General features: G+C 45.2%; 1 protein-coding gene across 1 annotated transcript; it reads left to right on the top strand.

The window, feature by feature from the left end:
* Positions 1 to 526: 526 nt before the first annotated feature.
* LOC104515295 (anthrax toxin receptor 1-like) lies at positions 527 to 25,287 on the top strand (the record flags this gene model as incomplete). The annotated part of the gene is made up of 6 exons (XM_010159210.1): positions 527 to 595; positions 2,585 to 2,665; positions 9,775 to 9,835; positions 13,339 to 13,437; positions 24,849 to 24,918; positions 25,209 to 25,287. Coding segments are annotated over 6 exons (459 nt in total), but the record flags the coding sequence as incomplete, so codon positions are not given.
* Between the last annotated feature and the right edge of the window lie 2,036 nt (positions 25,288 to 27,323).

Here is a 27,323-nt window from a genome sequence, read left to right as displayed (position 1 = left end):
CTGCATGTCAATGAAGGAGTCTGGAAAATGAAACCTGTGGGTGTTCTCCCGTTATTAGTTTGAGGTGCTCTGTGAACAGTGGGAGTGGCACAGTTTTGTAGCGAGTGGAATGAAATGTCCCTTCGCCTATGGATCTCATGAGTTCAGGCACACGTGTCTGAAATGGAAACCAGTAAAATGGTTACATTTATACTGGAATGGTCCTAAATGATGAAAATAAAATGGATTTAGTCTGTCTTACATCTGTTGGACAGACGAATGTTAAGAAGTGGAGCAGCTAGGAAGGTCAGATAATTAGGTTAAAAAAAACCACCCAATACCTTAGGTTTTTCTTTACTAAACAGCTTCTCTAGTAGCAGCTAAAACCTGTTTCTGCAGAATCCGGGCAGAAAGCTTTTAACACCTTCTTTGACAAGCTCCCTGTTGCTCATTTGACAGAGGAAGACTAAATTTATGATTAAGACCTTTCAGAAGCGTGCATCCCATCACGTTTGCATCCATGTCATCCTAGTTTTCCTTGTTTCAGGCTAATCGGTCGCGTGACCTGGGGGCAACAGTATATTGTGTTGGTGTGAAAGACTTCAATGAGACCCAGGTAAGTGAGGCACTCGTCTTTACTGGGGTACTCTGCAAAGCTGGATGTTGAACACAGGCACACGCTCCTGAATCATGTTCGCAATGCTTCTGAGTCTCCCTCTCCTTCTGAAGTCTGAAGTGTCTTGGGCTGGGTGTTGGGTTTAAAGCCCCTTTCTGTCCACATCTCCATATGTGCAGAACTGTCCCTCTGCCTGCATGCCACAAAGGCTCTTGCTAATGGTGGAGAAAACCAGAGGAAAAAGCACATGAAGAATATCACATCAGTCTTGCTTCAGCTGTAAGAAGAAGGAATTTGTGAGGACTTTCCCCCCCCTCCCCAAAACTGAGGTGTTGCCATATAACACTTGAGTTTCAGTCCAGCTTTTCTTTTATAGGAAAACAATGCTGCAGAAAGCAAACAGCTTCATTACTGACACTAATATTTTACTGTGTTTTCCCATTTGATAGACTGACTTTAAATTTAATCATATGAATTACTTTTCACACCAAGCCTAGTGGCTGACAGTATATTTTTCTAATGTGAGTGAAACACTTGTATAGCCCCTAAGTGAAGTGATGAAATACTTACTGAATAGAGCTTTTCCAGGTTCTCAGCTTTCTCACAAAGTTTCAAACACTGATTCAAAGAGGAATCAAACCAAACAATCTCCTGTGAATCGAGACCGGTGTAACCCACTAAGTCATAGAGAAACGAAGGAAGGCATAGAAATGGCAAAGAGACTAAATCTAAAGTAGCAGACCTCAATGACAGCTGCTCCTTGAAGTCATTTAGATACTGAAGAAATTAACTGGAATCAGATGACTGTCTGACGCCCCAGAAGGCACTAGAAGGAGGGGAATGAGCTGAGGAAACCGTAAACATCCTGGCTGATGTTTATGGAAGCTGTTCTATCTTGGCCAACAAGCAGGAAGGACCCTTTTAATACCCTTCTTGGAGCAGGGTTGCCTGAAGTATTTCTTTGCATGCAGACCAGGAGGTTGGCAGGTGGTTGTTTTGCTTGAGAAATGGGATTTCGGAGTGACATGAAGTGGAAAGGTGGGGTTGAGGAGGAATGTGTGCCTAGTCTGCTGCCTCTGGTTTGCAATGCTACAGGAAAAACTAGAGAGGCCTGCTGGGTTACCTCTGCCATGGGAGAGAATTACAATAGCAAACATTGGCCTTGTGGCAGTAAAACTTGATTCTGCTCCAGCAGAAGCGTGGAGAGCTCATTATTTCTGAATTGGGCTTATATTTTTGGCTTAACCCTTAGATGCTGTTGTCAAGTGAACCTGCATGCAGGTCTTTACATGTGATGTCCTGGTTCCTCTTCTCTTACCACCACCTCATGAATCGCCCTCCTCCTTGACATGTAGGCTTTTCCTTCCACTCAGAAAATATCTCGTTACAGCTCCCTGCTTTCTTCTTCTTGGCTCTCTACTGGTTAAGCTTTAGGACAAACAGTCAAATCTCTGTCCTGACAGGAAAGGTGAATCAGTCCTGGATCTCTAGATGGGGTATAATTTGCATTAGTCTTCTCTGTATGTGAAAATACTGAGTCGTTTTGATTAGTTCTCTGCTTTAAACGATGTACCTGCTGAAGTGTTTTGCTGCATTAGTGGCCATAGTGGCCAGTCATGCTGATGCTGTGGCCTGTTTTGGTTGGGGAGTTACTGTGGGGAGACACTTACAAAACATGGGAGACAGCTTTTGCAGTGAAGATCATTAGGCTTTGGGCATCAGTGAAAGCCACCTTCTGTCTTGCCTTCAAAGTTAAGGGAAGCCTTTTCCGATTCCTGATACTGAGCTTTCTAACAGTCAATCAGGCTAAAGAGAAACTTTACAGTGCTTGACAAACAATGCACTAGCAATTCACACAGAGTACTTGGAGTATTTGGGTTTTTTTTTACTTGCAAGTGGATGAGTCTAGAGAAGTATTGTTTGCTGCCTGCTGGCTAATTTATCTCATTCTTTGCATTTCTGTTTTATTTACTTTGACCGCTCTGTCAGCTGGCTAGGATTGCCGACAGCAAAGATCATGTCTTTCCAGTGAATGATGGTTTTGAAGCCCTTCAGGGGATCATAGACTCTGTAAGTATTTTTAATCCTGTGTTTGCATGTGTGCATGTTAATTGTGTTAGCTTGCACTGTTGAAGGTTTAGTTTTCCTGTGTTCCCAAGCACCTGCTGACTGCTAATAAATCACTGAAACATTTGGTCCAAAGAAACTAACCTTTGTTGTAATATTGCTTCTTCAAGGTAGAGTCTATCAACAGGTCACAATACAGAAAGGTTTGAGCCCAAATATTGTCTCTGTATGTCTCTCCTCTTGGTGGGAAATACCTGACTGAATGGATGAAGCACCTGGTGACAGTTTGTAAAATGTCTGCCACAGACTGGGACGTCAGATGTGTTAGGGCATGATCTGTACAAAGGATTAGGGCACTCCTTGATCTCCATCCTTCTTGATCAGCCTCCTTTCTGTCCTGATGGATGTGCTGCACTGCTCAGCTCTTTAGGATGGGGAAGGGATCCTGCTATGGATGCCAGAATCTTTTTACTTTCAGCTTCCTGAAATACGGGCTGTTGTTATTCCCCACCAGACCTAGGTTTCCCAGCTCAGACTGATCAATTCCTGGCCTTTCCTGTAAGGGCTGGGTGCACTGTGTAAGAACTGGCCCATTCCTTGTGGCTGGGGTAAGAGCTAGCAGATCAGCTGACAGAGGGAGAGGCATAGATTGATCCCTTTCCATGGCTTGTGTACAAGTCTTGCAAATGACTCCATGGTCTTTACTGGCACAGAAGGATACTTCATGAGGCATCCCTATTTCTAGCTTGGAAACTTTGAGTGGCTTGATGCTATCTCACCTAGGACCAATGCTTCCCTTGACTGAGCAGGAAAGGCAGTATGCGAGAGGTTGCACGTGCCATTTTCATTGTAAGTGTAAGATGTGCCAGCTTTCACTAGGAAACAATATGTGTCCAGATAACTTTCAGCTTTCTTTCTGTTCTTTTGCTCAGTTGTGTTCTAATTAGACTGCTTCCCATGGCTACAAAGAAGGATGGGAAATCCTTTTAGACATGTGTTTTGTTCATTTTGGTATAGGGTTTTTAGTTGATAAAAGACAGATGAAATGTACAACTTGAAGCTATGGAGGCTAGGTTCACCGAGGGGGTCTCAGATTTCTGTGTTTACAGTGGTTACACGCTATTCTGACCATGTAGTACCAAGCACGACTGTTCCCCCGGCGCAGGCTCAAATTCCCTAGTGCTCTCACTTGTAAATGGAATACAATCCCTGGCTTATTGGTTTTCCTGGCACTGTCCAAGTGTGGGGCTACTGCCTTAATTCTCTTGGACGATCAGGTGTTGCATGTCATTTAAGAAAGCAACAAAACAACAAAAAAACCCCAGTTTGTGTCTCAGCCCTGCATTGCATCTGTTTTTAATGCATTCCAGGAGCAGCTCTGACTCCCTTTCCAGTTACACTTAACAGAACGGGAAGACTTCAGCCTCCAAGAACCGGGGCAAGAACTGCTCCAGTTGATGGGTGCAGGATTTGCCAGCCCCGGAAAGGAGGGTCACAAGGAAGTTTAATTGTACAGTCATGAATCTGTAATCCCATCACTTGAATTTGCGTGGAGTGATTGCAGTAGGTTGGGTAGAAAGAGGGTAAGAAGGACATTAATCACTCTATAGGGTAATAAAGAATCTGTAGATTCCTGTCGTAGCTGGAAGATAAGCTCTGTCCTTCCTTCTTTTCTTGTCCTTGCAAAGTACCGCTGTCTTGGAGCAAACAAACACAGCATTTGTGTTCACACGAAAGCTTTTTAATGTGGCAAGAGCCATGGCGTTTGGAAGCTGCTTTCAGTTCCTGTGCAAGAGTTGGTGTAGCAAGGATTGGTTAGGCTCCTACCTGCTGGCTGATACACTGGGGAAGAAAAGGTAAAATGGTGAGTCTGGGGGAGAATAGTGCTTGAGATGTCCAGAGCTGGGTTTGTTCTGGTCTGCAGTGATTTGGTGTGAACTGCCCTGCACTCCTGCTGAGGCAGCCTGACTCTTCCCTCCTCCCCTTCTCCCAAGGAGTAGGTCTTTTTTGTCCCTCTGCTTGTGCAGAAGCAGTGGACTGAGAATTCCCCCTGGAATGAGGGAAGAGGGTGGGAGCTGTGAGTGGTGGAGCATTTGGCTGGGCCTTCCAGCTGCTGAGCAAGGATGTTCAGGGTGGGGGGTCTGCAAGTGTTCCAGTACACCTGCCCTTCCTTTTCTGTGGGAGCCAGCAAGTTTGAGTTAGGAGCTGCAGGGAGATCTGCTTTGTGCTTTCCAAGGAGGACTCTCTCCCACTGAGCACCACCAAGCTCTGCAGGCTGTGCCCAGGGCTGTGCTTAAATGAGCTTAAAATACAGCTCCATGCTGAAGTCGTGCTTACAAACGTGATTCTTCAAGTGGGACCTGAAGGTTTTCGGTGCACTGTAGGTGTTGGTCCTTCCTCTCCTGCAAGTTCCAACGTGACTTTTTATTAAACAAACCAGTTGCTTTTTCTCCCTCATAGTGAAAAAGCCATTGCTAAAACTTCAGCTTCCCCCATGTTTAATGGGACTTTTGAGTTTGGTAGGAGGGATCACGTAGAGAGAGATACATCCGACTGCTATAAGCTGGGAAACAAGTGGAAGGAACTGAAGTAATATATTAAATTTCTTTGCTGTGGAAAAAATCCTGCAGACCATAACCTGTCAATTTAAAGCAAATGGAGCAAGTCTTTGAAGGAAAACATGAAATTCAACTTCATCCTACTGCTCACTATGTTTTTGGGGTTGCTGGAAGCAATGGAACAAGAAACAGCATGGAAGTCAGGATGAGACCCTGTCATTGCTTTGTGCCTTTAACCACACCTGACTGAAGGAGCAGTCGATTGGAACAAGAATGTTCCCTGCTCCCTGCCATGTGTTACAGTGGCGCTAGCTCAGAGCTTATCTCAGAGGTGTAATTGCGAGTCCCTTAGGATTCTCCAAGTGAGCTGCAGGGGGCTCATGAAGCAGCAGCAGTCATGTCGAACAAGTAGCATCAGCTGGTTTGTTGGATTGTCCCTTATCTGTATAAATTGTGCAGATGATTCATCCTTCTCAGTCTGATTTCCTGTGCGCTCCTTTCGGATCATCTTGCGGCGGTGTCCACCTACCCTCAGTATTTTTCAGGTCTTGCCTCACCTCTCACAATTGATGTGGCCTTTCACTGTACCCCTTCACCCCAAGAAATTTTAGCTTGGAAATATACTGTCTCTGAACCCTTCTGTTCTACCAGCTGTGGAGTTGGGTATGTGTAGCGTGGGGACTTCTGTGAGAACTTGATGTGAGTGTCTGATAGATGAGGTATGAGAAATGGGGTGATGCTTTTATGTACTCATCCTGAGCCAGTTGTTCAAACTTCGCCTGCAGATAGGTAAACTGTGTATTCCCTGGTGCAGGGAGAGGGGCTGAGACCCCATGAATAGGGGGGAAAGGTACTTCCTTTGCAAGATACGCCCTGTATGTGCAAAATCTGTAATGGACACAAACTCTCTAAGCTTTCTGCCTTACTGCTGACGGGTAGTTTGAGCTTTGTCTGTACACAGCCCAGGGCCAGCAAGCTGGGCAGCTGGCAAGGAAGATTGGGATCTCCTGAGGGCAGTTCAGAGCAGGAGCTTCACATAGGTATTCTGAGCCTGTCTTCTGTCAGAGCCAGGGGTTCTGCAGAGGCCAAAGAGAGAGTCAACAGCTTAGCTTGGGTAGTAGCTTACCCAGCTCATGCAGAGGCTGCAAACTCCCAGTCTCAACTGTATAGTGTTTCTCATTGCTTTTAGTGGTATATGGTCAGATTGGGATCTCCTGAGGGCAGTTCAGAGCAGGAGCTTCACATAGGTATTCTGAGCCTGTCTTCTGTCAGAGCCAGGGGTTCTACAGAGGCCAAGGAGAGAGTCAACAGCTCAAGGCTCTTTGCTTGGGTAGTAGCTTACCCAGCCCATGCAGAGGCTGCGAACTCCCACTCTCAACTGTATAGTGTTTCTCGTTACTTTTAGTGGTATATGGTCATGCTTTCTACTTATTTCTTCCCCCCAAGTACAGCTTTAAAAAGGACTTAAATATATTTATTTTACTTAGCTCACGCAGATATAATTGGACAGGAAACACTTCAAAAGTAAATTACTGCTTTGTAACTGGCAACACACTTTGTTATTTAGTAGTTCAACAGAGCTCAATGAGTGCCTAGCCTGAGACTGCAGGTCATTCACACCACTGCTGACTGGGCAGTAACCTTCTATTAACCTGCAGAGTCCTGTTTGCTCATTACAATTCCCAGATCTGGTGAAAAAAATTTATAAGAAATATGCAGCTGCCTGTGGACCAGAATACCAAATGAAAGCTTCCAGCAGCTGCAGAATTGCCTTCCCCTTCTTCCCTTTCTTTCTACAAGGGCCCAGGTGACCAGCAGGGCCGGGAGAACCTGGTTCTTGGCCTTTAATGCATCAGAATTAGTCACAGGAATCACTCAGTTCAGGTCTGTCCTGACAGATAGCCGTGATAAACAAAGCCATGCTTCCACAAGGACATGTTGCATTTTTTATTTGGCATGTCAACAAATACGAACAAGAGATCCTCCTGGGAACCTGTGTGAAGCTGGAACGCAACTGGAGCCCCATAGGCTACCACAGGAGGCTGATGTGGGGATCCGAGCTCGGTACTTCTCTGCATGGGTGCCAAGGCAAGCTGCCTTGAGGCCTGCAGTTAGTTACCAAGTAAGCCAGAACTGTTGTGCTGCTCCCTGTGAAAATGAGGATGTGGAGTCAGTTCTCCCGTGCTGCTGGAGCGGTTTATAGGCACTCAGCTGGGAGATTGTGTCACCACGCTTGCAGTTCGTTTGCTTTCCCGGGGAACCAGCCCGCAGTGAACGAAGGGCACCTACGGTCCACATGTGGCGGTGCAGTCCTTGGGAAGCGAAAGAATAGAAGATCTGATGGAGTCTTCCATGCTGAATATGTTGAAGTCCCTTTTGAGTTTATTTTTATGACAAGGAGGAGACGTAAAGGAATTTGTTTGCAATAGTTACTGCTGCCCGATTTTCCCTTTCAGTTAGGGTGGGTGCTTGGAACATTGGAAACATTATTATTCTAAATCAAAATAAATATTGGAGTTGGCACTGTAAAAAGCCATTAAGGCCAGCTTTTTATAGGCACATGGATGGATTGGGTTGGACTGGAAGGGAGCTCTGCATCATCTAATTGAGACACCTGCTATTCCACCCCCATCCTAGCTGGCTTGCAGCTCAATAGAATTCATGAATTCCGAACTTAATTGTGTGAGGTTTTACTTGATTTTTTTAAAAAATGGAAGTGTTGATTGTATTTTGCATGCGTTTGTTCTCCAGCTCAGCTGCCTACTTCTCGTCCTGCACTTGCTGACAGGCAAGGAGAAGAAGAAATCTGTATTAAAACTTTTGAGGATGCTGAGGCAGAGTGGAACAGAATCTAAGGGGGAATTTGAAAAAATGTGAAGTCTCATCTTACAGGAGACACTTTTCAGTGGAGAGGAAAAATCCTTGGAAAAACATCAGCTCTTAGCTGTGCTCATTAGCCTCGGCAGTCACTTTGGGACAAAAATGTTGTATCTGCAGAGAAGCAGAACCTGGAATGAGTAAGGGGTGGGTGGTAGAGGACTAACAGGAGAGGGATGGATGGATGGGTGGATGTTTACAGATGGATACTTTGGAAGAGTGTTTTTACTGTCCTCTATTTTTTGTGTGTCTTCCTTATTCTGCATTTCAAATTCTTCTAGTGCTTTTCAGTTCTGTTCTCAACTGTTGTCTTTCTCTTTTTTTCTACTTCACAGTTCCTGTATAACCTTGTTCCTGCAAATCTTCTTTCTCCTCACTTGGCAGGCTGCCAGCAGCTCAGATGGCCCTGGTTTCTTCAGTCCCTTGGTATTTTTTCTGTCTCTACCAGCCCTGCTTCTGAGTAACTCAAACTTTTGTTTAAAAGTCTAAATAAAAGAAATCATGGCTCTATCTCTACCTTTTGCCATTAGGTATTTGAGGCAGAGCACCATGACCGTGGAGAAAAAAATAGATTATCTTTTTCTTACAGAATTTATTGTATGGGTTGCTGTTCTTCCTTACAGATGTTTCAATTTAAAGTTGGGAAAATAATTTTCATGTTGGATTTGAGTCATGATGCTTGGCTGACATTTACTTGCCTCTTGAAGCTGACCTAAATTTTGGTCAGTATTGCCTCGTCTAGGGGCTGCTCAGCCCAGTGCAGAACACTCACAGCTCTTCGTCGCCACTGCTGTTCTCGCAGGGGCTTACGGACACTCTTGTACGTTGGCTGACCACATGCAGTGAAGAATCTGAGTTGGTCTTCAGACCAGGGCAAAGGCTGCTGCATTCAAATAACAGCCTGAGCAATTTGAGTGTCCAACTCCAGCACGCTCCTCCTGCCTTGCAAGCAGTCTGCTGAGCCTGATGCTGAAGTATTTGTGTAAATTGCTGTCTACACATGACGTGGTTAAAGGCAGTGCCAGCCTTTACTAAGACGTACTGTTTGAATTACGTTTGGTTTGAGTAAAGAAGTGTTGTCCATACCTCTTGATTTGAAATCACAGTGCAGCTTTGATTGCACTCAGGTATGCTCTAACAGAGCAGATTAAAAACTTAGCAAGTTTGAACCTCTGCACTGAGGCTTGAGCAGTGCCTGTGTAGATATTCCTAGGGTGTTTTAAGGCAAAGGTAAACAGTTTAGCTTAAACTTGAGACATTTCATTTGGAGTTTAGGGCTCCAGAGTAATTTTGGGACTGCAAAGGAAGTCACACCCTTCAGAGTGCACCTTAGTTGTTACGGATCGCAGTCAGCGTAGTAACTTGTACCGCGGACAAAGGCAAGCTCATGCTGAGATACCGGAGAATAACTTGTACCACAGACAAAGGCAAGCTCGTGATGAGATACCGGAGAGCGTCAGCACCTGCTGCCTTCGTCCATGGCGATAGCTTGGAAGAGCAATGACGCCTCGCTGGTGGGTTTTAAGGAAAGAGCTATGATGGTACATTAGTGACCTGAATGCAAAGTGCAACGAGGAGCTAAGCGTTTGCACAAGTACGCTTGCTCTCACGCTTTCAGATTTGTGTTTCTATAGAAACAAGTCTGAGATACTTCATGGCATTTTTTGTGTCTTTTAGATTCTGAAGAAATCCTGTATAGAAATTCTGGCGGCAGAGCCTTCCAGTATATGTGCAGGGGGTGAGTACAAACTGAGGCCCTAGTTGTTTATGTTGCCTAAAATACACCTTTCTGTCCACTTCTAATTGCTGGAGAGTGCAAAAGGAACTAATTAACTGAAGCTAAATCTTTGACTCTTTTTGTGAACTTCTTTTTCATCTTACAGTAGTTTACATGCTTCCCATTTCTGCCAAATGATGTCAAATGGGATTTTCTTACAGAAAAGGCTTGCATTTGACAGTTTTACCTAACTAACTATTTTTCAATCAAAGCAGTCCTTCTTACTTGGACAGTGCCAAAACTGAAGTAGATGTGCTGCAAAAATACAAACCAAATCAGAAAATAAGACTTTAACGAAGTTTAGAGTTTGCAAATTCATCATCTCAGAGGATGGTTGAGGGAAGTGCTGCTTAAGAAACTAGTAAGGAAGTCAAAAGAACACACTTCCATCTAAAGACTTCTATATTCTTTCAACGTTTCTTAGGCATTTCAGGTTGATGCTGTCACTGAGAAGACTAGAATTTAAACGTCATTCAGCTGACCTGCACGAATCGTGCTGCCCCTTCCTTGTGTGCTTGTTCAGATGTGACTGTGCCATGTAAACTGGGGCTTTAAAGTCCTGCCATGCATTTCTGCATTCAGCAGAACCCAGCCTTTTGTGAAGAAAGCTTGAGGACCATTTTAGCCTCTTCCATCTGCTTTCTGGGAATTCTTCACGTTTTATAAAGTGTATCCTAACTGTTTGTTGCACGTGTAGCAACCCTTCAAGTAGAGAGGCTGGGAGCGGAGCTGAGGTTTGTAGAGAAGGATGAGTCCCTGAGAAGTTATACATCTTCCTTTTTCTTGAATTAGTAGTCCAAAATGAAAGCCAATTGTCATTACTTCTTTGTTTTCACTTCCAAAGCAGCTGCTTTAATCATCCTTCCTGCATCTCCTGTTCCCAGAGCAACTGCCTGTATGCCTAAACATATGTAGGTAGTAATATTTTCCTAGCAGATGCAAGACACCAGGTTAAATCCCCAGCAAGTGCCAGACATCAGTTTTGCATTCCATGCATGCCACTACAGTAGGCTTTGGTTTTTGAAGCCAGAATGGCATAATTGATACCAATTAGAGTTCTTAGTCATCTCTTTCTCATTTTAGATGGCCAGTTAAATAGTTCCTTTGTTAAAAAAGGCTCCAAAACAGGGCTCTGTCTGCCTGAGCATGGTGCTTATGTAATATGGTAAGCTGGAAGATCATAGAATCATAGACTCATGGAATGGTTTGGGTTGGAAGGGACCTTAAAGATCATCTAGTTCCATCCCCTGTGCCATGGGCAGGGACCCCTTCCACTAGACCAGGTTGCTCTTCATCCAGCCTGGCCTTGGACACCTCCAGGGATACAACCATTAGTTACAACCACCTTTAACACTCCCTGATATGCTTGTCGGTTGGTTATACATCTTGTCACTCCTGTTCGTTGTGTGAGTGTGTAGGGGTGATGTACAGCTGTATCCAGCCGAGGCAGCGGAGAGGAAACGTAGAGGGGGTTTATATAAACCGTTCACATTGGGTTCAGCCAGTAGTTCACAACAGGAGCAACATTAACCTTGAAAAATACCAGCAGTTATTCAGATGCTCAGTTCAAGGCTTCATCTCCTCCAAGTCTGGGAAAATACTCCATTGCTCGTGACCTGCAGCTAATTTCATCACTTAGGACTTTGAGACTAATGAAAGTGCCATGGAATATGGAAGTTATGTGCATTAGTGTCTTTTTGACATAAATTTTGCAGGTACAGCTCTGGTACCTCATGGTGGTTTTGTTTCTGTGCACATTCTTGAAGAGTGGTGGTGGCTTTCGGTTTTTATTTTTTTGGAAGGAGAGAACGTGACACTCAGCATTACCTGAGGCCGCTCTTGCACTGCAGGCTGCTCCCACACACTTGAGTGTGAATTTCAGCAACAACACATCATTCTGAAGTGCCAGTTTCTTGATTTTTTTTTTTTTTTTTTTTTTTTGGTTTTGCATCAGCACAGACATGCAGGGTGCATACTGTGTTCATTGCAGTCCCAAGCATCCCCCGACATCATTGTTACGCTGCTCCTTGGTTGTATTTGAACTTTGATTCCTCAGCAGTTGCGACTTCTGTGATTTCTCTTAAGTATTCATCAGCCCCCGCACTCCAGAACACAGCTCTTCTCCCCCGTTCTTCCCAAACGCTCTTGGACAACACATAATGGGCCTGCGAGGCAGCTTCCCTGGCTAGATGTGGTGGGATGATTTGCAGCTTGGCTGTAAATCAGCGGGGCCTGGAAGAGAGCCCAGATTCTGGAGCAAATCTGCTTTTTTTGACAAGTACAGTGTGTGAGTCCTTCAGGGAGATGAAAGTAGATGGGGACTGTAAAGTGCAAGGGGAAAACTTTGAATCTGCAAAAACTAGGTTCCTTCTTGCTCCTGGGAGTTTTCTGAACCGGGGCGGTGCTTCTGGTGCACTGAGATTATTCCTGCATTGTCTTGGACAGTGAAACATTTCGTGTTCAAACCACATTCACCAGCAAAACATCAGCAGGGATTATCTGTGTGTCTCTCCTAGATAGTAACAGGAATTGTGGGGTTGTTTCCTTCACCATGGGGAACTGCAGAGTTTGAGTCCTTACGGCTGCTGCCAAAACTTTTCTGGGACTATGGCCCTGTTTAAAAAATCTGAAAGTTGGAACACAGTGCTTTCCTTGCACGGCAGTCTTAATGCTCGTGGCTGCAGGAGGTTCATAAACCTTCCCCAGCCCTAGGTTCAAGTAGTTGGGATAACAAGGGACGGTAGAGAGTGGTCTGAAAGACCTGTGAGGTTATGATCTCATTGCTCAGGCCTGTTTGGTCCAAAAAAGAGCCCTCAGCTGTAGGCGACTTTCCTTGATGTTTTCCACTTGTGCCGCAGCTTCCGGTGACCTTGCGGAGTTGAAGAATAGCACAGAGGAAGACCTGGGGAAAAGCCACAGCCTTCATCCAGGGCCTAGAAAGCTGGTGGGTTGGTGAAATCCCTGTCACTGTGTGGAAACAAGTCCAGCCAAGGGCTCGTGGTCGCTGTACAGACTAGTAGGGCAGGATGTAAGCGACTCACGGCAACGGGTAGTTTCACAGGTACCTGGGAAAGTAGAGCTTAAACTTCTCCAAGTTATCTGTCACTGGAAGATTCTTTTTCTTTCCACGGAAAGATACTTTTACCTGTTTTCACCCAAAACTTTGTGCCTTTTAAAACAGCAACCTGGGGAGGGGAAAGCTTGGTGTCTCTGACGTGTTTTCACTGCAGGTCAGTTAAAATGTTTCTGTTGTGTACTATTTCCTGTTTCTAAAAATTCAAGTTGAAATTGAGAGGAGGAGAGTGGAGGTTTAATTTTTAACAATTGTTAAACTGCAAAAATGTTAAACATCAGATTTTAGCTCAAGAGATCTCAAGTGAAGACTTTTGACATATTTTGCCTTGTCTAAGTGACCAGTCTTTGCCTCACTATGTATCAATAATCTACTGTCTCTTTTGCTACAGAGTCATTTCAGGTTGTCGTGAGAGGAAACGGATTTCGACATGCCCGTAATGTCGACAGAGTGCTCTGCAGCTTCAGGATCAATGACACCGTTACTCTCAGTAAGCCGTTTTGATACTTTTTTTTTTTCCCCTGACTCTGGACTGGTAGGCCTTTGCTTGCAAAACTCTTTGGATCTTCAAATATCTTCACTGTGAAGTTAATAATGATGGGCTGAGGACCTATTAAATTTGCAGAATAGTGTGAAGGGAAAGGCAGCCTCAGCACGTGGCTCCATGAAGGGTTGAGACAGGTAGGAATGCTTAAGCTTGGATCCAAGGGGAAGTGTAATGGCATGTACTAGACAGAGCTGCCCTGAATATGAAGTTGGTGTGAACCCAAATGAAAGCTTACCTTGTTTTTTTATGGCACTAGCTTTTGCTGTACATGGCAAGGATGGAAGAGACCTGGCCCTTTTGGGTTTTACAGCCAATGCTAAATGGTTCCTAAAACTGGCCCCAGTTTGGGCATGTCTAAGACACAGGTTGCAAATAAGTTTGAATTTAAATGGATCCTGCCAAGCAGTGAAATTTAAGAGATGCTTGTGATTTCTTTGAAATCTTGGACTCCCATAGAAGCTTAATCGTCTGCTCCATTCAATTAATAGGCCTATCCTAATCCCTTGCAAAGAGATTGTTTTTTTGGAGGAAAACTGCTGGTGCTATTGTGTGCTAAGCCTGACAGACAGTATGTGAATAGATAAGCTTGAGTGGACAAAACACAGAAGAAACTTGCCAGTGAAGAGTATCTATATATGCCTTGCTGGGTTAAGTATGTTGTGAATTCAGGTCTGTTTCTCTCCCTACCTGTGTTTTGTGGTACTCAGCAGGCCTGGTCATGCAACCTAAATAGACACAATTGGAAGCTGCATGGGAGCAGTGGCTAAGGCATTGTTGTGCTTCTGTGGATGCAGCTTGGAAAGAGGTTTCCTCTACACAGTGCACCAAGCAGAAATCTGAAGGATGAGAAGCAAATTAGAGCCTGAGTGTCTGGTCTTTTTGTGAAGTATACTGAGAGCCATTAGCTGGAATGATGCTATTGTTCTTGTCTGGCACGCCTGCAAACCCACATAGGAAACCAGATAGCGTAACTCATAGCTCATACCACCAGTGAGAGTAGAATTCATCTCTTATAACATGGAATCCATTCAAAAGCTGCCTCATTGTTTTGGAGGCAGTCCTGACCCTTTTGAGTATAAAATAAATGCCCGACTTAGTTCCTTACACGTGGAAGTCTAATGGCTCGGTGTTGGTCTGTGCTTTGAGCATTTTGAGCATCTTTGGAGCAGGAGAACAGTTTGCTAAGGCTCCAGTCCTGACCCTTTTGAGTATAAAATAAATGCCCGACTTAGTTCCTTACACGTGGAAGTCTAATGGCTCAGTGTTGGTCTGTGCTTTGAGCATCCGTGTAACTTGCTCTTTGGAGCAGGAGAACAGTTTACTAAGGCTCTTTGCCCTGTGAGGAATGCCACTGAGCACCCAGGGCAGGTGTAGAACAGTGAGTGCATATAACGTGTCCTGAGCAGTGTTTGTACTGTTATGTCGACCACCTCTGTAGTGGGAAGGTTCTGGAACTGCCAAGCTTGTGTCACTGAGCAGAAAGCGTGGCTGGCTGTGGTTCGTGTTTGCTAATTAAGGTATGCTGGGTGCTGAGGACATGAAGAGCAGAAGCTGGAGGGCTAAGTGTCCAGAGAGGAGCAGGTGGCATTGGAGGGAGGAACTGGGAAGGTGGTAGGTGCTAGAGATGTGTGAACAAGTGAGAGGTGGCTTTCAAAAAAAACAAAAAAAAAAAACAAACAAACAAAAAAAACCAAACAGCAGAGGCAGCTTTTCCTTTTAAGCTCCAAAAAATTGGACCCGAACCTGACATGTGGCCATAACTCCTTGAATCTGGATCGTGGCTGCATTTAGGTGTTGAACCATGTTTGGTTTCTCCCCAGAGTTCTGATCCAAGGTTTTGTTTGGATTATATGTGTTACAAAGTCTCTGCTAGTTCTCTAGAGCTGGGCAGGAAACCTTCCCTTCTGTCTCCACCTGGAAGGTTCCAATAGAAATGAAATTGCTGTTCAAATATTTACAAGTTTTCTCTCCATCAAAAGTCTGAAGCCATGTGGTCCAAACCCAATATTTCTGGGTTTGGTTGCTGGAAGATGACGGTTTGTAGAATTCTCAGTTTGCATGTCTGCTGTCTTTTTTTTCAATTAAAATGGAATATCCCATATCAAACATACAATTTGTGTGAAAATTTCCACTTTGTTGAGGAACTACTTTCAGTTCAAGAGAAATGCTAGTGGAAGATTTTTCAGGTGGTTGTATTTTATGTTAAAAAATGCATGGACATATAAAATGGAAGTTTAAGGAATTAAAGACCATCTCCCAGCATGACAGAAGCCCCAGAAGCTGCAAAATTTAGGAGTGCCCACGTCAGCCTGCTGCAGCTTGGCCTGGCCTTGTTTGAAGCCCTGAACATCCCTCAGACCAGATACCCCTTTGAGAGACTTGTGCTGTTGGTGATATCTAAAGCAAGACTGATTGGGTCAATGTGTGTGGCATGTCAGATTTAGGATGGCCAGGGGACAGATTTGCAACCTGCGTCGGAGGGGTTAACAGTTAGGTTTGGTCCTTCCTTAGTGGAAGGACCTCATTACTCTATTTCCGCAGGTTGCTTTCCATTTCTAGAAACTGCTTTCAAGAGCTGCAGCACAAAGGTCTTGGAGCATGAGTTCTGAAGTCCTGAAAAACTTGGATCTTGGGCTTAATTTGGACTTTATATTAGGAGCTTTAAAATAGATTTTTAACATGTTGAAGAGAAAAGGCACTGGGAGCTGTATATGAAATGAGTAAACTCCATTACCCTGGTCTGCAGATGGGGAACTGAAGGACCGTGCTCAAGGCAGCCCCTCCAATTGCAGACAAGCATGCAGGTGTCCTGACACCCAGCCTAGTCCTCTCCGTACTGGGTATGGGGCCTCTTCAGAAGCTTGAGAGTTGGTGCAGGCCTCTGTTCTCCATTGCCTGTTATTCATGTCTGCCTCCATATCCGTTCAACAATCGTCCTTCTTATGGCCCCTTTGCACTGTTGAGTCCAGGAGAGGACTCTGAGCCTGAATGGAAGGGAAAAGTAGCTACTGTTCCTGCCAGCTTCGTGAGGGAGGGAAATGATATTAATGCTATCCTCCTTTTCTCTCCCATGTAAAGTCTTTTCAGCACTTGATTTGCCATTCCACTTTTTCCTCCAGGGAAGACTACTTGCTCCCTTGTTGTTAGCTTGAAAGTCACCCCTGTAACCTGAGGCTATGGTAGCTGTGACCTGCCCTTGCATCCCAGTGGCTTCTCAGCTCAGCTTCCTCAGCACTGTCTTGCCTCGGAGCAAGGCATTCATTCCTGGAAGCATCCTACAGTCTTCACAGAGCTAAGCGTGTCATCCATCAGCTTTCTGCTATCCAGTGTGTCCTGTCTAGAGACACAGAGCTGAGCAGTGTTGCCAATGGGAGGAACTGTTTGCGAGGGTTACCTCACTCCCAGCTGTGACCTGCTGGTGGGGGAGCGAGGAGGAAGACTCCTTCCTTCTTTCTGTGTGCTGACTGCTTCTCTAGCTGAGTAATTTATTATGGTGTCTGTCATCATAATTTTGTAGCAGCTTTCAGGAAAGATCAGCTTCTCTTTCCTGATGCAACCCAAGGGCGTTTTTTTGTTTGACGCGCTTCCTGGGTCCGCAAAAGGATTGTGGAAAATGAGGATAAGGGCTAAATACATTGCCTGCCTTCTGCCCTGATGGATTCATTGTGTCTGGAGTCGATGCATAGGTGAGAAATGAGCTCATTCTCCTTGGCACTGCCCCAGGACTTCTCAGTTTGCTTTGCACAGCCCTAGATTGTTCGATGTGGTGACCTGGGAGCAAGAGACCTCAAACCCAGTTTCTGAGGTCAGACTGTTCCCTGTTTGAGGGAACTCAACAGTTGCTCATCAGTGTTCCCAAACCCAAGTCTCTCCTGGTAGGAACTGGCCCAGCTCTGTTAAACGTAAGTTGCTCTGTGTGAGAATGTCTCTCTGTGTTTGGCTTCACTGGAGACTGCAGCTCCAGCCCGCGTTCTCAGCGTGCCTTTGTGGCACCTAACTGCAAACAGCTTAACGTAAGAGTTAACCCAGTGAGAACTATATGGAAACCTTATGGAGATTGGATAGCTCAGCTGGTTTTGTTTGCTTGAAACCTCTCAGCCTCTGATTGTATCAGGGAGGGGTGGTATTTTTAAAGATAATTCTAAGCCAACTGTTCCTGAAACCTTAAATTATCCCAGATGAGATGTAGACCAGCACAGCTAGGACTTGCTGAGGTTAAGGGCATGAGGTAATAGATTTTTATTTGGATTATTGGCAGAGAAAAGTGGCAGGTGAAGAGAGCATCGGCTCATAATGTTCATAGCTATGGGGTAAAAAAAAAAGGAACATCTGTAGAAACCATGAAGAATATTTGGCTGAGCAGAACTGTAATCAGATGCGTGTTCAACAGCAGGGTGTTTTCTGCCAGCAGCAGGACCTAGGAGAATTGGTTTCAGACTGCACAGAGTTAAAAGTAATTATACAGTGCAGTGAATTATGACTGCTTTGTGGTGCTAAAATGCCTTTGTCTGCCCAGATTGAGCAGAATCCAGCAAAGATAATTCTGGGCATAGAGTCCAGCTCTGTCCTAGGCAATTTAGAACTGAACAGAGAGCTGAAGGACTGGTGAGGAAGCAGCATGCACTGCAGCCGAGGTGGGGCTAGATCTTTTGCATTCTAGTGACTGCTCCAGATGCTTGGCCAAAACTGATCCTTTGGACAAACTAGCCTGATTCTTTTTTTCCAGAACAGATTACCAGAAGTGAGGGAAAATGAGGCAGAGACAGAGGAAGCAGGACTTTGCCAGGTATCAACGGAGTGTGAGCTGTATAGGCAACTGTATCCCAAAATCGCCCAACCAAAAGCCTTCTAAAAATTGTCTTAAGTTTTTAAAGCCTAGCAAGTTGCTCCGTTTTCCCTACTTCCCTATTTCCTGGCAGCACCTTCTTGACACCTTCTTGTGTCATCTTTACTTTCTCACAGCCTGGTCACTCTTAGCACAGGAACGTTTTGCTTTGCAGTTCCACTCTCTAATCCCAGATTTCCCCACTTGATTGCTTCACGTTAACCCTCCACTGAATCTCTTCCTTGTATTTTTTTTATAGAAGCTTTTCCCTCTTTCCACTGTGGTACTAGAAAATGGCCACCACTGTGTACAAACTCCATCAGATATTTTGAGGAGCGTGACCTTTATGAAGGATACAACTTACGCCTTTAAATTTTCCTTGGTGAAAACATGCACCAAGGTGAGCTTGGCATCCTGTTTTGAAGGCTGTCCCGAGTCCTTGCTTGACAAGGAATATGAAAGCAGAAGAAACAGTCACGCTTCCTTCATGCTCTCTTAGACTCCAACAAATTGCAGTGCAAGAACTTTTAAAAGAGGATTCCTGTGCGCTTACCTCCAGCAGACTTCTCTGCAGCTGTCCCAGCCGAGTGTGGCGGAGCAAGACAGGAAACTTGGGCTGAGTGGGGAGGAGAATCTCTGTGCCACGTGGAATGCTTTAGCAAGTTCTTATTTATGCTGTACACTGCAAGGGGGACAAGGTGGTCTGACTGTGACAGTAGTGTATCTGTGCGAAGACGCAGGACAGAGCTGATGGTAACAGCTCCGGGAGCAGAGCTGCTGCAGTGCTGGACCGAGACTCCTGCCTGGGAGTGACCCTGTTGTACTGCAGCGTGTGCTGCTCTCCTGAGCTGCCAGTTGTGAGCACGAGCAAATTAATAACGTGGTACTTTGCCAAGTTCCATTAGAAGTCCTAAAGCTATGTGTGCTTGTTGGACAGAATTGCCTGCACAGCAGATGAACCCAGCAGAGAAAAAGCGATTCCTTCTAGATTCCTTCTGTCCATTTAGAGATTGTTATGAATGTGATATCATTGACCTGTGCCTATCTCTCTCTTCCCCCCATCCCCTAACTCTGCTCTGAATGGCTTTGGCATTCAAAGCTCTACACAAAGCAGAGCAATTATTGCATGATCTCAATGTGGTTTTCATTACAGCATTAACAAAACATTTCTTATTTATGGGTCTTTCATGTAGGCAGTTTCTGTAGCTCAGAGAGTGTTCCAGTGTCTTTCTACATTCCTATCTCCCCACAAAATGAGTTTGAAATAAAAACTTTGCTTGCAGAGCTGTTACACAGAGTGGCACAAGAGGAAGAGTTAGCCAGGATGAACAGAGAACTGTGCCTTGGTAGGCGGTGCAGAGAATTATGGAGATACTTGCCTCATCTGAGGTGTCAAAGGGACAGTGGAAGTACTCAGGCTCAGGATGGCTCAGGGCTACCCATCCCGAGTGTGGTACAGAGAACAGCCGCCTTAGCACAGAGGTTCCTGAGGGAGTCTTCTGCGAGAGCAGCCAGATTCCCACCCCCAGTTTGGCTGTGCTGGTCTAATAGGCCAAAGTCTTTCTCTTGTAGAAAGAGAAGACTAGGTCAAAGTGTTTTCTGAGATTTACTTTAGCTGAACACAAATCATAAATACAGGGGTAACAGAAGGAAATTGTCCATCTGTGATACATGGGAAGTTTGACAAACAGCTTTTGCAGCCTTTTCTGGACTAAAATATCTCCGATATTGGGAGTCCAACAGTTCACACTTGTGATGTTGCGGTGGCAGTTTGAAAATGTTGTGCTTTCTCAAACTCTCCTGTAAGGAATCTTTGCAGTCAGTCTTCAGTATTCCAGTCAGCTCCTGGATGCACCATTAACCAAAGAAAAGGCTGTAAATTGTAGCTTGGTTATATGGCTAAAAGAAGGCCTTACTATCTGTGTCAGTCACCTTCTTTGGGCTTTTGTACCTCTCTCCTACTGAGGTTTGCTCTTCTGCGTTAAAACATCATGCATATATTGAGGCTTTTATTATTGTGGTTGGGAAGTACTCCAAGTCCTGGCTTGCCAGAAGGTTACACCCTGCTAATGGCAAAAGAAGCTATTCACTAATGCTGGGAATAATAGATTTTACAGGCTACAGATAGTTGTTAAAAGGTGTAGGAATGCTGGGTAGCAAATTACAGGAATTTGAGCAGTAAAAAAGGACCTTGTTGAAAGGGCATCCACAGAAAACAGATGGGTTTTTGTGAGGTGCTTGACCCTTCTGCATTTCTGCATACTGCCTTATGCCTCGGGACTGACTTGCTTTAGTTGCCCATGTGCACTGTGTCCTGTAGCGGTGTTTATGCAGTGAGAGCCTCATTTTGCTTGATCAGCACTCGATTAGCAGGGCATAGGTAAGGAGCAAACTGTGCCTGCTACTGTGGGCGGACTTTCTCAAAAGTGAGGCATTGTGATATTTCCTGTCCAAGCTCTGCCCTTGATTGGTGTCAGAGATGCGATCAAGGTCTGGGCATCCTTTCTATAAAATTGGCGAAGGAGGCAAAGTGATTTCTTCAGGTTACACCGCCAGCTAGCAGCCAGCCGGGAACAGAGATCGCTTCCTGGGCAGCGAAGTCAGCAACATCGAGTCGAGCGCTCCGCCCCCTGCCCTCCACAGCTCTTCCACTAGTATTGTCAGCTGAGAGGAGTCCAAACCACAAAATTCACATTTTGGCATGAGATCTGGAGTTTGGGAGCAATCAGGCCCATCTCTTACTGCACAGGAATACGGCAAGTTTTGTCTGTAGCAGATGAGGAAAGCGGCGTTCTTTCAAATGCATCCTGCAGATACAGATGAGAAGTGTTGTTTTGTTTGGTTTCCTCATGTAAGTTTTCCAGGAAGGAGTCAGATGGCCAGAGTTATGCAAACCAAATGGATCTTCTTTTGTTTAGAGCGAAGGAAAATAGTCACTCATTTTTGTGGTGAAACACAAACATTCTCCAAACAAACTAATCTCTCCCTGTAGCCAGCCTGGCCAGCCATGAGTCCCCTCCTGGGACTCTGAGTCCGATAAACTTTCTAGAGAGGCATAGACTTCAATGCATTTGGGGGTGGGAAGGGAGAGAAAGAGAAACAAAAAGCTAATGAGGCCTAAGGAAAAGGTCTTGCAAAATTAAGCCAGCTTTTGCTCTGGTGAATGCTGGCATGAAGAGTTCTTCGGCCTTTGCTGCCAGTGTTAGGAAAGGAGAAAACAAGACAGTGGTCTTCATTCTCTTGGCTTGTATGCATGAGACAGTGTAATAAATTTATGGGAGTTAATGATGTCTTCATAAATCAGGGTGGGAACAGAACTGTAGGGCCAGATTCACCAGCACTGCACATCTGCCTGGCTTGTGCAAAGTGGGAAATGCTGCTGTCTTGGTTTGGTAACTCCATTGCAAAACGGGATGTATGACACAAGGTCACCATAAATCCAGTGCCTGTGCTGTAGGCGATAGGAGTGAGGGATGTGCGTTGTATCGCTACACTGCATGCTTTAAATACCCAGTGTCTGTCTGCTGCTTTTAATGAGGAAGTAAGTTTTTGGATAGTACAGGGCTAGCAAAGGAATACCCTGGGCTAAAAACATTTGCTCCTATTGTTTAGCTTAGTGGAAATGTTCATGAGTGTTCTTGCACTGAGGCTGAGGGAAAACAGCGATGCTATGGTACTTGCCAGGCCAAGAGCAGGAGCCAGGGTCTAGAGGGATCACAGCAGCCTGAAGGCTGCTCTCAGTAGGTGAGCTATGATGCAGAAGCAAAACCCGTCTGGGAAAACCATACGGTTGTCTAAAATATTTCATTTTCAGCTGCTTGCCTGTGTCAAACAGTTATAGAATCATAGAATGGTTTGGGTGGGAAGGGACCTTAAAGCCCCCCCAGTCCCACCCCCTGCCATGGGCAGGGGCACCTTCCACTAGCCCACGTTGCTCCAAGCCTCATCCAGCCTGGCCTTGGACACTCCCAGGGTTGGGGCATCCACAGCTTCTCTGGGCAACCTGTCCCAGTGCCTCCCCACCCTCTGCAGGAAGAATTCCTTCCTTAGATCTCAGTCCATTACAAAATAACTGCTGTAGGTAACTCAAAAATTCAAGTGTATATGTAGGCATGGGATTTGCTGGAAGCTGGAAATAGAAGAAAAACTTCGGGGTAGGCTACAACTTTTCATTACCATTTCAGGTTTTTTAATGGAGTGTGAAAAATAAACATTGCCTAACCTGCTTGAGGAAATAATCTTTTATATGGCTGCCAAAGCAAAGCATGGTATGAAGTAGGGATTATAATGTGTGATAGGGATTACTATGGCAACGTTACTGCTGTCTAAAATTTGGTATTTAGTGGAAACCCCTCCTTTAGGAATGTCTAGGAAAGAAAGCTTGACGTGGTGAGTCCTGCTTCTGCTTGTATTCATCTCTCCACCTCATCCACTGCAGTAAAACGGGCTGCGAGACCCTGCTTCTGCGTGAACCACTGCGAACGGGGCCAGGGCTGATAGTGCTCCACTGCTGTTGTCCTAATCATTATTAGACAACATCCACGTGAGCAGGTTTATCCCGGCAGCCATGTGGAGAATGCACAAGGCTCGCAGCGGATGCAGAAAGTACTTTAAAGAAGGTTGCCACATTCTTTGGCTTGTGTCTTTTCCTGGCTTTTCCTCTTTCCACTGGCACCTTAAATGGAATTATAACTTGCACAAGTTTCCTCAAAAACAAGAGACCAGACAGTCAGAATAGCTCAGCTCGTCAACAGATTGCTAAATGATGTGGTTAAACTTTTATCCTTGCTCCTTGCCATTCCCTGGTGCTGTCAGTGATGCCCCAGACACTGCAACCTTGCCTCCACGTTGCCAGTGTTGTGTGCCCTGGGAAGTTAAGCACACTGTGAGTTGTGAAGAGACTTCAGGTGGTCAGACGCCAGGTTTGCTGTCTGTTTCAAATAGCAAAGCAAGGTGATGACGAATTGTACTCCTGTTTCAACATGGTCCCATAGAGAGAAGGTCCCTTCCACCCTGCAGGATATAGAGATGAGACTCAAGGTTTGGATTGAAGATGAGATTTAAAACCTACAGGTGTCAGAGGTGAAGGGGAAGAAATCTGTTAGGAGAGGGGCTTTCAAAGGACAGGAAAATTTTAACTGGAAGGTTTTAGGAAGCTGGTAATACTTGGTAACAGCTCATTTCAGGACTATAAGTATCTCTAGAGAAGGCCCTAGAGGTGGTTATAACCAGTGGTTATAAATCATAAAGCCTATAAGCCGCAATGCTTTCTGATGCAGTGACCTGCTTCTGGAAAATGCTGATTCGGCAAAAACAACCCCTTGTGTAGGAATGTGTGTTTTCCAGTCCAAAATCCAAAAACCACCCAGCCTGTCTGCCCAGTTTTCTGCCAATCTGCCCAATCTCTGGTCAGCTGGCAGATGGGCTGGGAAGTTCCTTGGCATCCCCATCTCCCTGGTCACCAGAGAGGTGGTATGGAATTCCGATTTAAGTCTCCAAAAGAAGAGTATGTATGTAGTGTTCCTGTTTCCCAGGCAATTGCCTACTGATAATTTTTCTCATCCTGCTTTTAAAACCACAGTATAATTTAGGTTGGAAGGTTTAATTTAATTTAGGTTCAGATGAGTCTGCCTTGAAATGCAAAATTGTCCATAGTACACAATTTTCTGACTCCAGCTATGTAGAGTTACATAGAGTGGCTGTGATAATTTACTCTGACCATTCAAAAAGCTTTGCATCTTTGGTTTTGTTGGGGCTCAGAAGTGTGGCACGACAGATTTCAGCAGCGCAGAGCAGTAACGGCGAAGGTGCCGTGTGCGAGGTGTGAGCGACAGTGGCGTGAGGCTGCCGAAGGCCCTGAGGCATTCAGCGCTGTGGGTCAGGTGTCATAGAATCATGGAATGGTTAGGGTTGTAAGGGACCTTAAAGATCATCTAGTTCCAACCCCCTGCCATGGGCAGGGACACCTTCCGCTAGACCAGGTTGCTCAAAGCCACAACCAGCCCGGCCTTGGACACTTCCAGGAATGGGGCATCCACAACATCTCTGGGCAACCTGTTCCAGTGCCTCCCCACCCTCTCTGTGAAGAATCTCTGTGTCCTCGGCCCTTTTGTAGGAGCCGGTGGCACAAGGGGCTTTGTGGAGTGATGGTTCATAGTGAGAACCACGGAGAGCTGCGGCCACCTGAAAAATGAGACGGTTTCACGAGGGCTCTGCAAAGAAATGAGGAAGGGGGGTCAGCTGCCACGCTTCCCCATCTTTCTCAGGGCAGGGGGTGTAAATGTGAGGTGTTGAATTTTTTTCCTTAGGTGCAGGGTGTCTGCTGTTTCCTTGTATTTACTCTGGAGCTCCATGGGCTACAGTACGCCTACAGTTACCTCGGAACAACTCCTGTGCAGGAGCTTTTTATCCCTCACATGGCATTTGATCTTATTTCTGTATTAGGAGTGAGGAAAAACATTATTTAAGCTTGGTTTTTAGGGCTTCTATTAGTGATCAGGTAATAAATCCTAATGTTTCTTTTTTCCAGATGAGAAACCTTTTGTAGTGGAAGATACCTACTTACTCTGCCCAGCACCTGTGCTACGAGAAGTTGGCATGTATGTGTTTTTCTACGTAGTCAAATATTTACTTTGCCTGTGGGAAAATGGGTCTGTGTCATCTCACCATATTCCGTTCTCGTATGCATCTAATTCTGACATTGGCTCCTGTTCTTGTTGGGTTAATTGGCAGTTATGCAGCAGGGCACAGGGGAGAGAGCACCAGCAGGCTGAAATAACCTGTACAAAAGGCTTTTCTGTGCATCAGCAGCGCAGGTTCTAGAGGATATTCTCTTGAAGAGGGTTGTGGACTAGCTGGCTGACTGGTTTCTTGTGTGCTTTTTTTTCAGGGAAGCAGCTCTTCAAGTCAGTATGAACGATGGTCTGAGCTTCATCTCCAGCTCCGTCATCATCTCTAGCACGCACTGTGTAAGTTCCGCTTCATGTGCCTAAAATGATTGAGTAGGATGGTACTTAACAGCAGACTGTTGCTACACTGTGCAAAAGACAGATTTCCCTCTCTCAAAGGTGAGCTTCTGAGTGTGGTAATACGATGTTTTGTGTATCGTGTGTGCCGTAATGTGGCAAAGCTCTTGAGTCCTCAGTAAACACCTCAGACTCCCTACCTGCTGTGGGATGCAGACCGGACCGGGAGTAGTGGCCAGTGGTCTGGAGGTGTCTATGCCTGCTTGCCCGCTGCACGGACAACAGGAAGCAAGCCTGCTGGCTTTGTTAGCTGGTTTGCTTCCTCCACAGCACTGGTGCTGCTCCTTGTGAATGGCACATGGCTGTTGTGCTCACACCCTTCATCTGGAAACCAGTATGGTTGCCAAAAAAATATGGGAGATTCTCCACTGAAGTAGCTGGCATCCTTTGTTGCTAGTAGTGAATTCCTGCACTTCATCTCTGTGGGAGTCAGGCAAAGGGCACTGAAACTGTTTGTAACATTGGTATTGCTGAAGATGATGCTGCTGCTAAGTCACGGCTGTTGGGAAAGGAGCGTGAAATGACTTGCGCTAAAGGAGGTAGTGGAGGAATTCACTTTGAGTTTATTCATCTTTGGGAAGACCCACCTTCTATACAAGGAATGGTTGAGGCACTGCTTTACTTCTCCCGTGTCCTGATTTAAATTACTTTTCGGGAAGCCAGAGTAGTCTTGCCAGAAAGACTTGAAAATCTGTCCGTGGCTTGTTTTTCTCTCTGTCCAGTAAAGGCACATTGTGTTTCTGTGCAGAGCAAGTGAAAGGCTAAGTTGTATAACATCGGATTACCCGCAGTCTTCTGTGGTGCACAAAGGCTGATGTGCAAGATGAGAAAAGTCTTTTGTGTCACTTGATCTTGATACTTGTTCAACAAGGACAAGATTGTATGGAGAGAGTTTCAGAGCTTGCTTGAGGAGTTATATTCCAAAACTTACAAAGGCTTCCTTATGCCTTAAAAGAAGGGAATTAATTTTATTAGTTAATTTTTTGGTCTAAGTTCTCTTTGCTCACTGGCAAAAATGTATTTGCATGCTGTCAGCAAATTACCGGAATATTTTTTTATGTTTTGTTCATATGAGGCAAGACCTGGGAAAGAATGCTTAGAGAAAAAGTGTTCCTTCCTGAAAGGCTTTCTTCCGGGAGTAGAATCAGTGTTTCTGAGTTATAGGAGATGAAATATCTGTTCCTTTCCTATGATTTTAATAGCTGTAAGGAAACTTTGAAAATGCCTATGCTTCACAGCAGCACCTACTACTCTGGTGCCTTCAGACTGCAAAACTGGATTTGGAGTGCAGCTGGGCAGCCAGAATTCAAATCCAGATTCTACATCCAAACCTAGACGCAGTGACGTTCAGTGGCTGCTTTGAAAACTATATCGCAGGCTGCACTGAGGCAGTTCCTTCTGGGTAAACAGGCACTATGTCTTTGTAGTAGTGTTTATTTTTTTGAAGTTCTTTATAAGATGAAACTGTTTATGGACACTACAGTCCCCTCTTCAATTATGGTTACAAGGGCTGCAGTCCTGGAAATACCCGTATACAAGACGTGCACCAAATGACCTGTTTAATTGACTTCCGACCTGAAAGTTAGGCCTGTTTGAAGATCTGCAGCCAAAGTGGGATGGTCAGAAAGCCATGGAAAGAAGTGATGGTAGTAAGCAGGGAAAAAACTAAGGTTGTCTTCTCTGGGTGCAAACTAGCAATCCATGCTTTGGGATTCCTCTCTGTGCTGTATTTCAGGGACGATCAGGTTTGGAAAGAGGTCTGGAGTGTTGTCTTCAGGAAGCTTTCCAGATGGCAACTGGCAGTGACTTAACATGGCAGCCCTGCATCCCATTTGGTGGGAATGCCTTGAATACCAAACCCACTGCTCTCCAGAAATGGCTGTTTAGTGGGAGAAGGAACAAAGCAAGGTGCTAGACAGCCTGATAAGCACTACCATTTCTTATTTTCTTACGTAGTTCCACAAGAAGACCTTCCTATG

The sequence above is a fragment of the Eurypyga helias genome, unplaced genomic scaffold (genome assembly GCF_000690775.1).
Source record: "Eurypyga helias isolate BGI_N326 unplaced genomic scaffold, ASM69077v1 scaffold9749, whole genome shotgun sequence".
Taxonomy (NCBI): domain Eukaryota; kingdom Metazoa; phylum Chordata; class Aves; order Eurypygiformes; family Eurypygidae; genus Eurypyga; species Eurypyga helias.
This window is presented reverse-complemented; position numbering and strand designations above follow the sequence as displayed.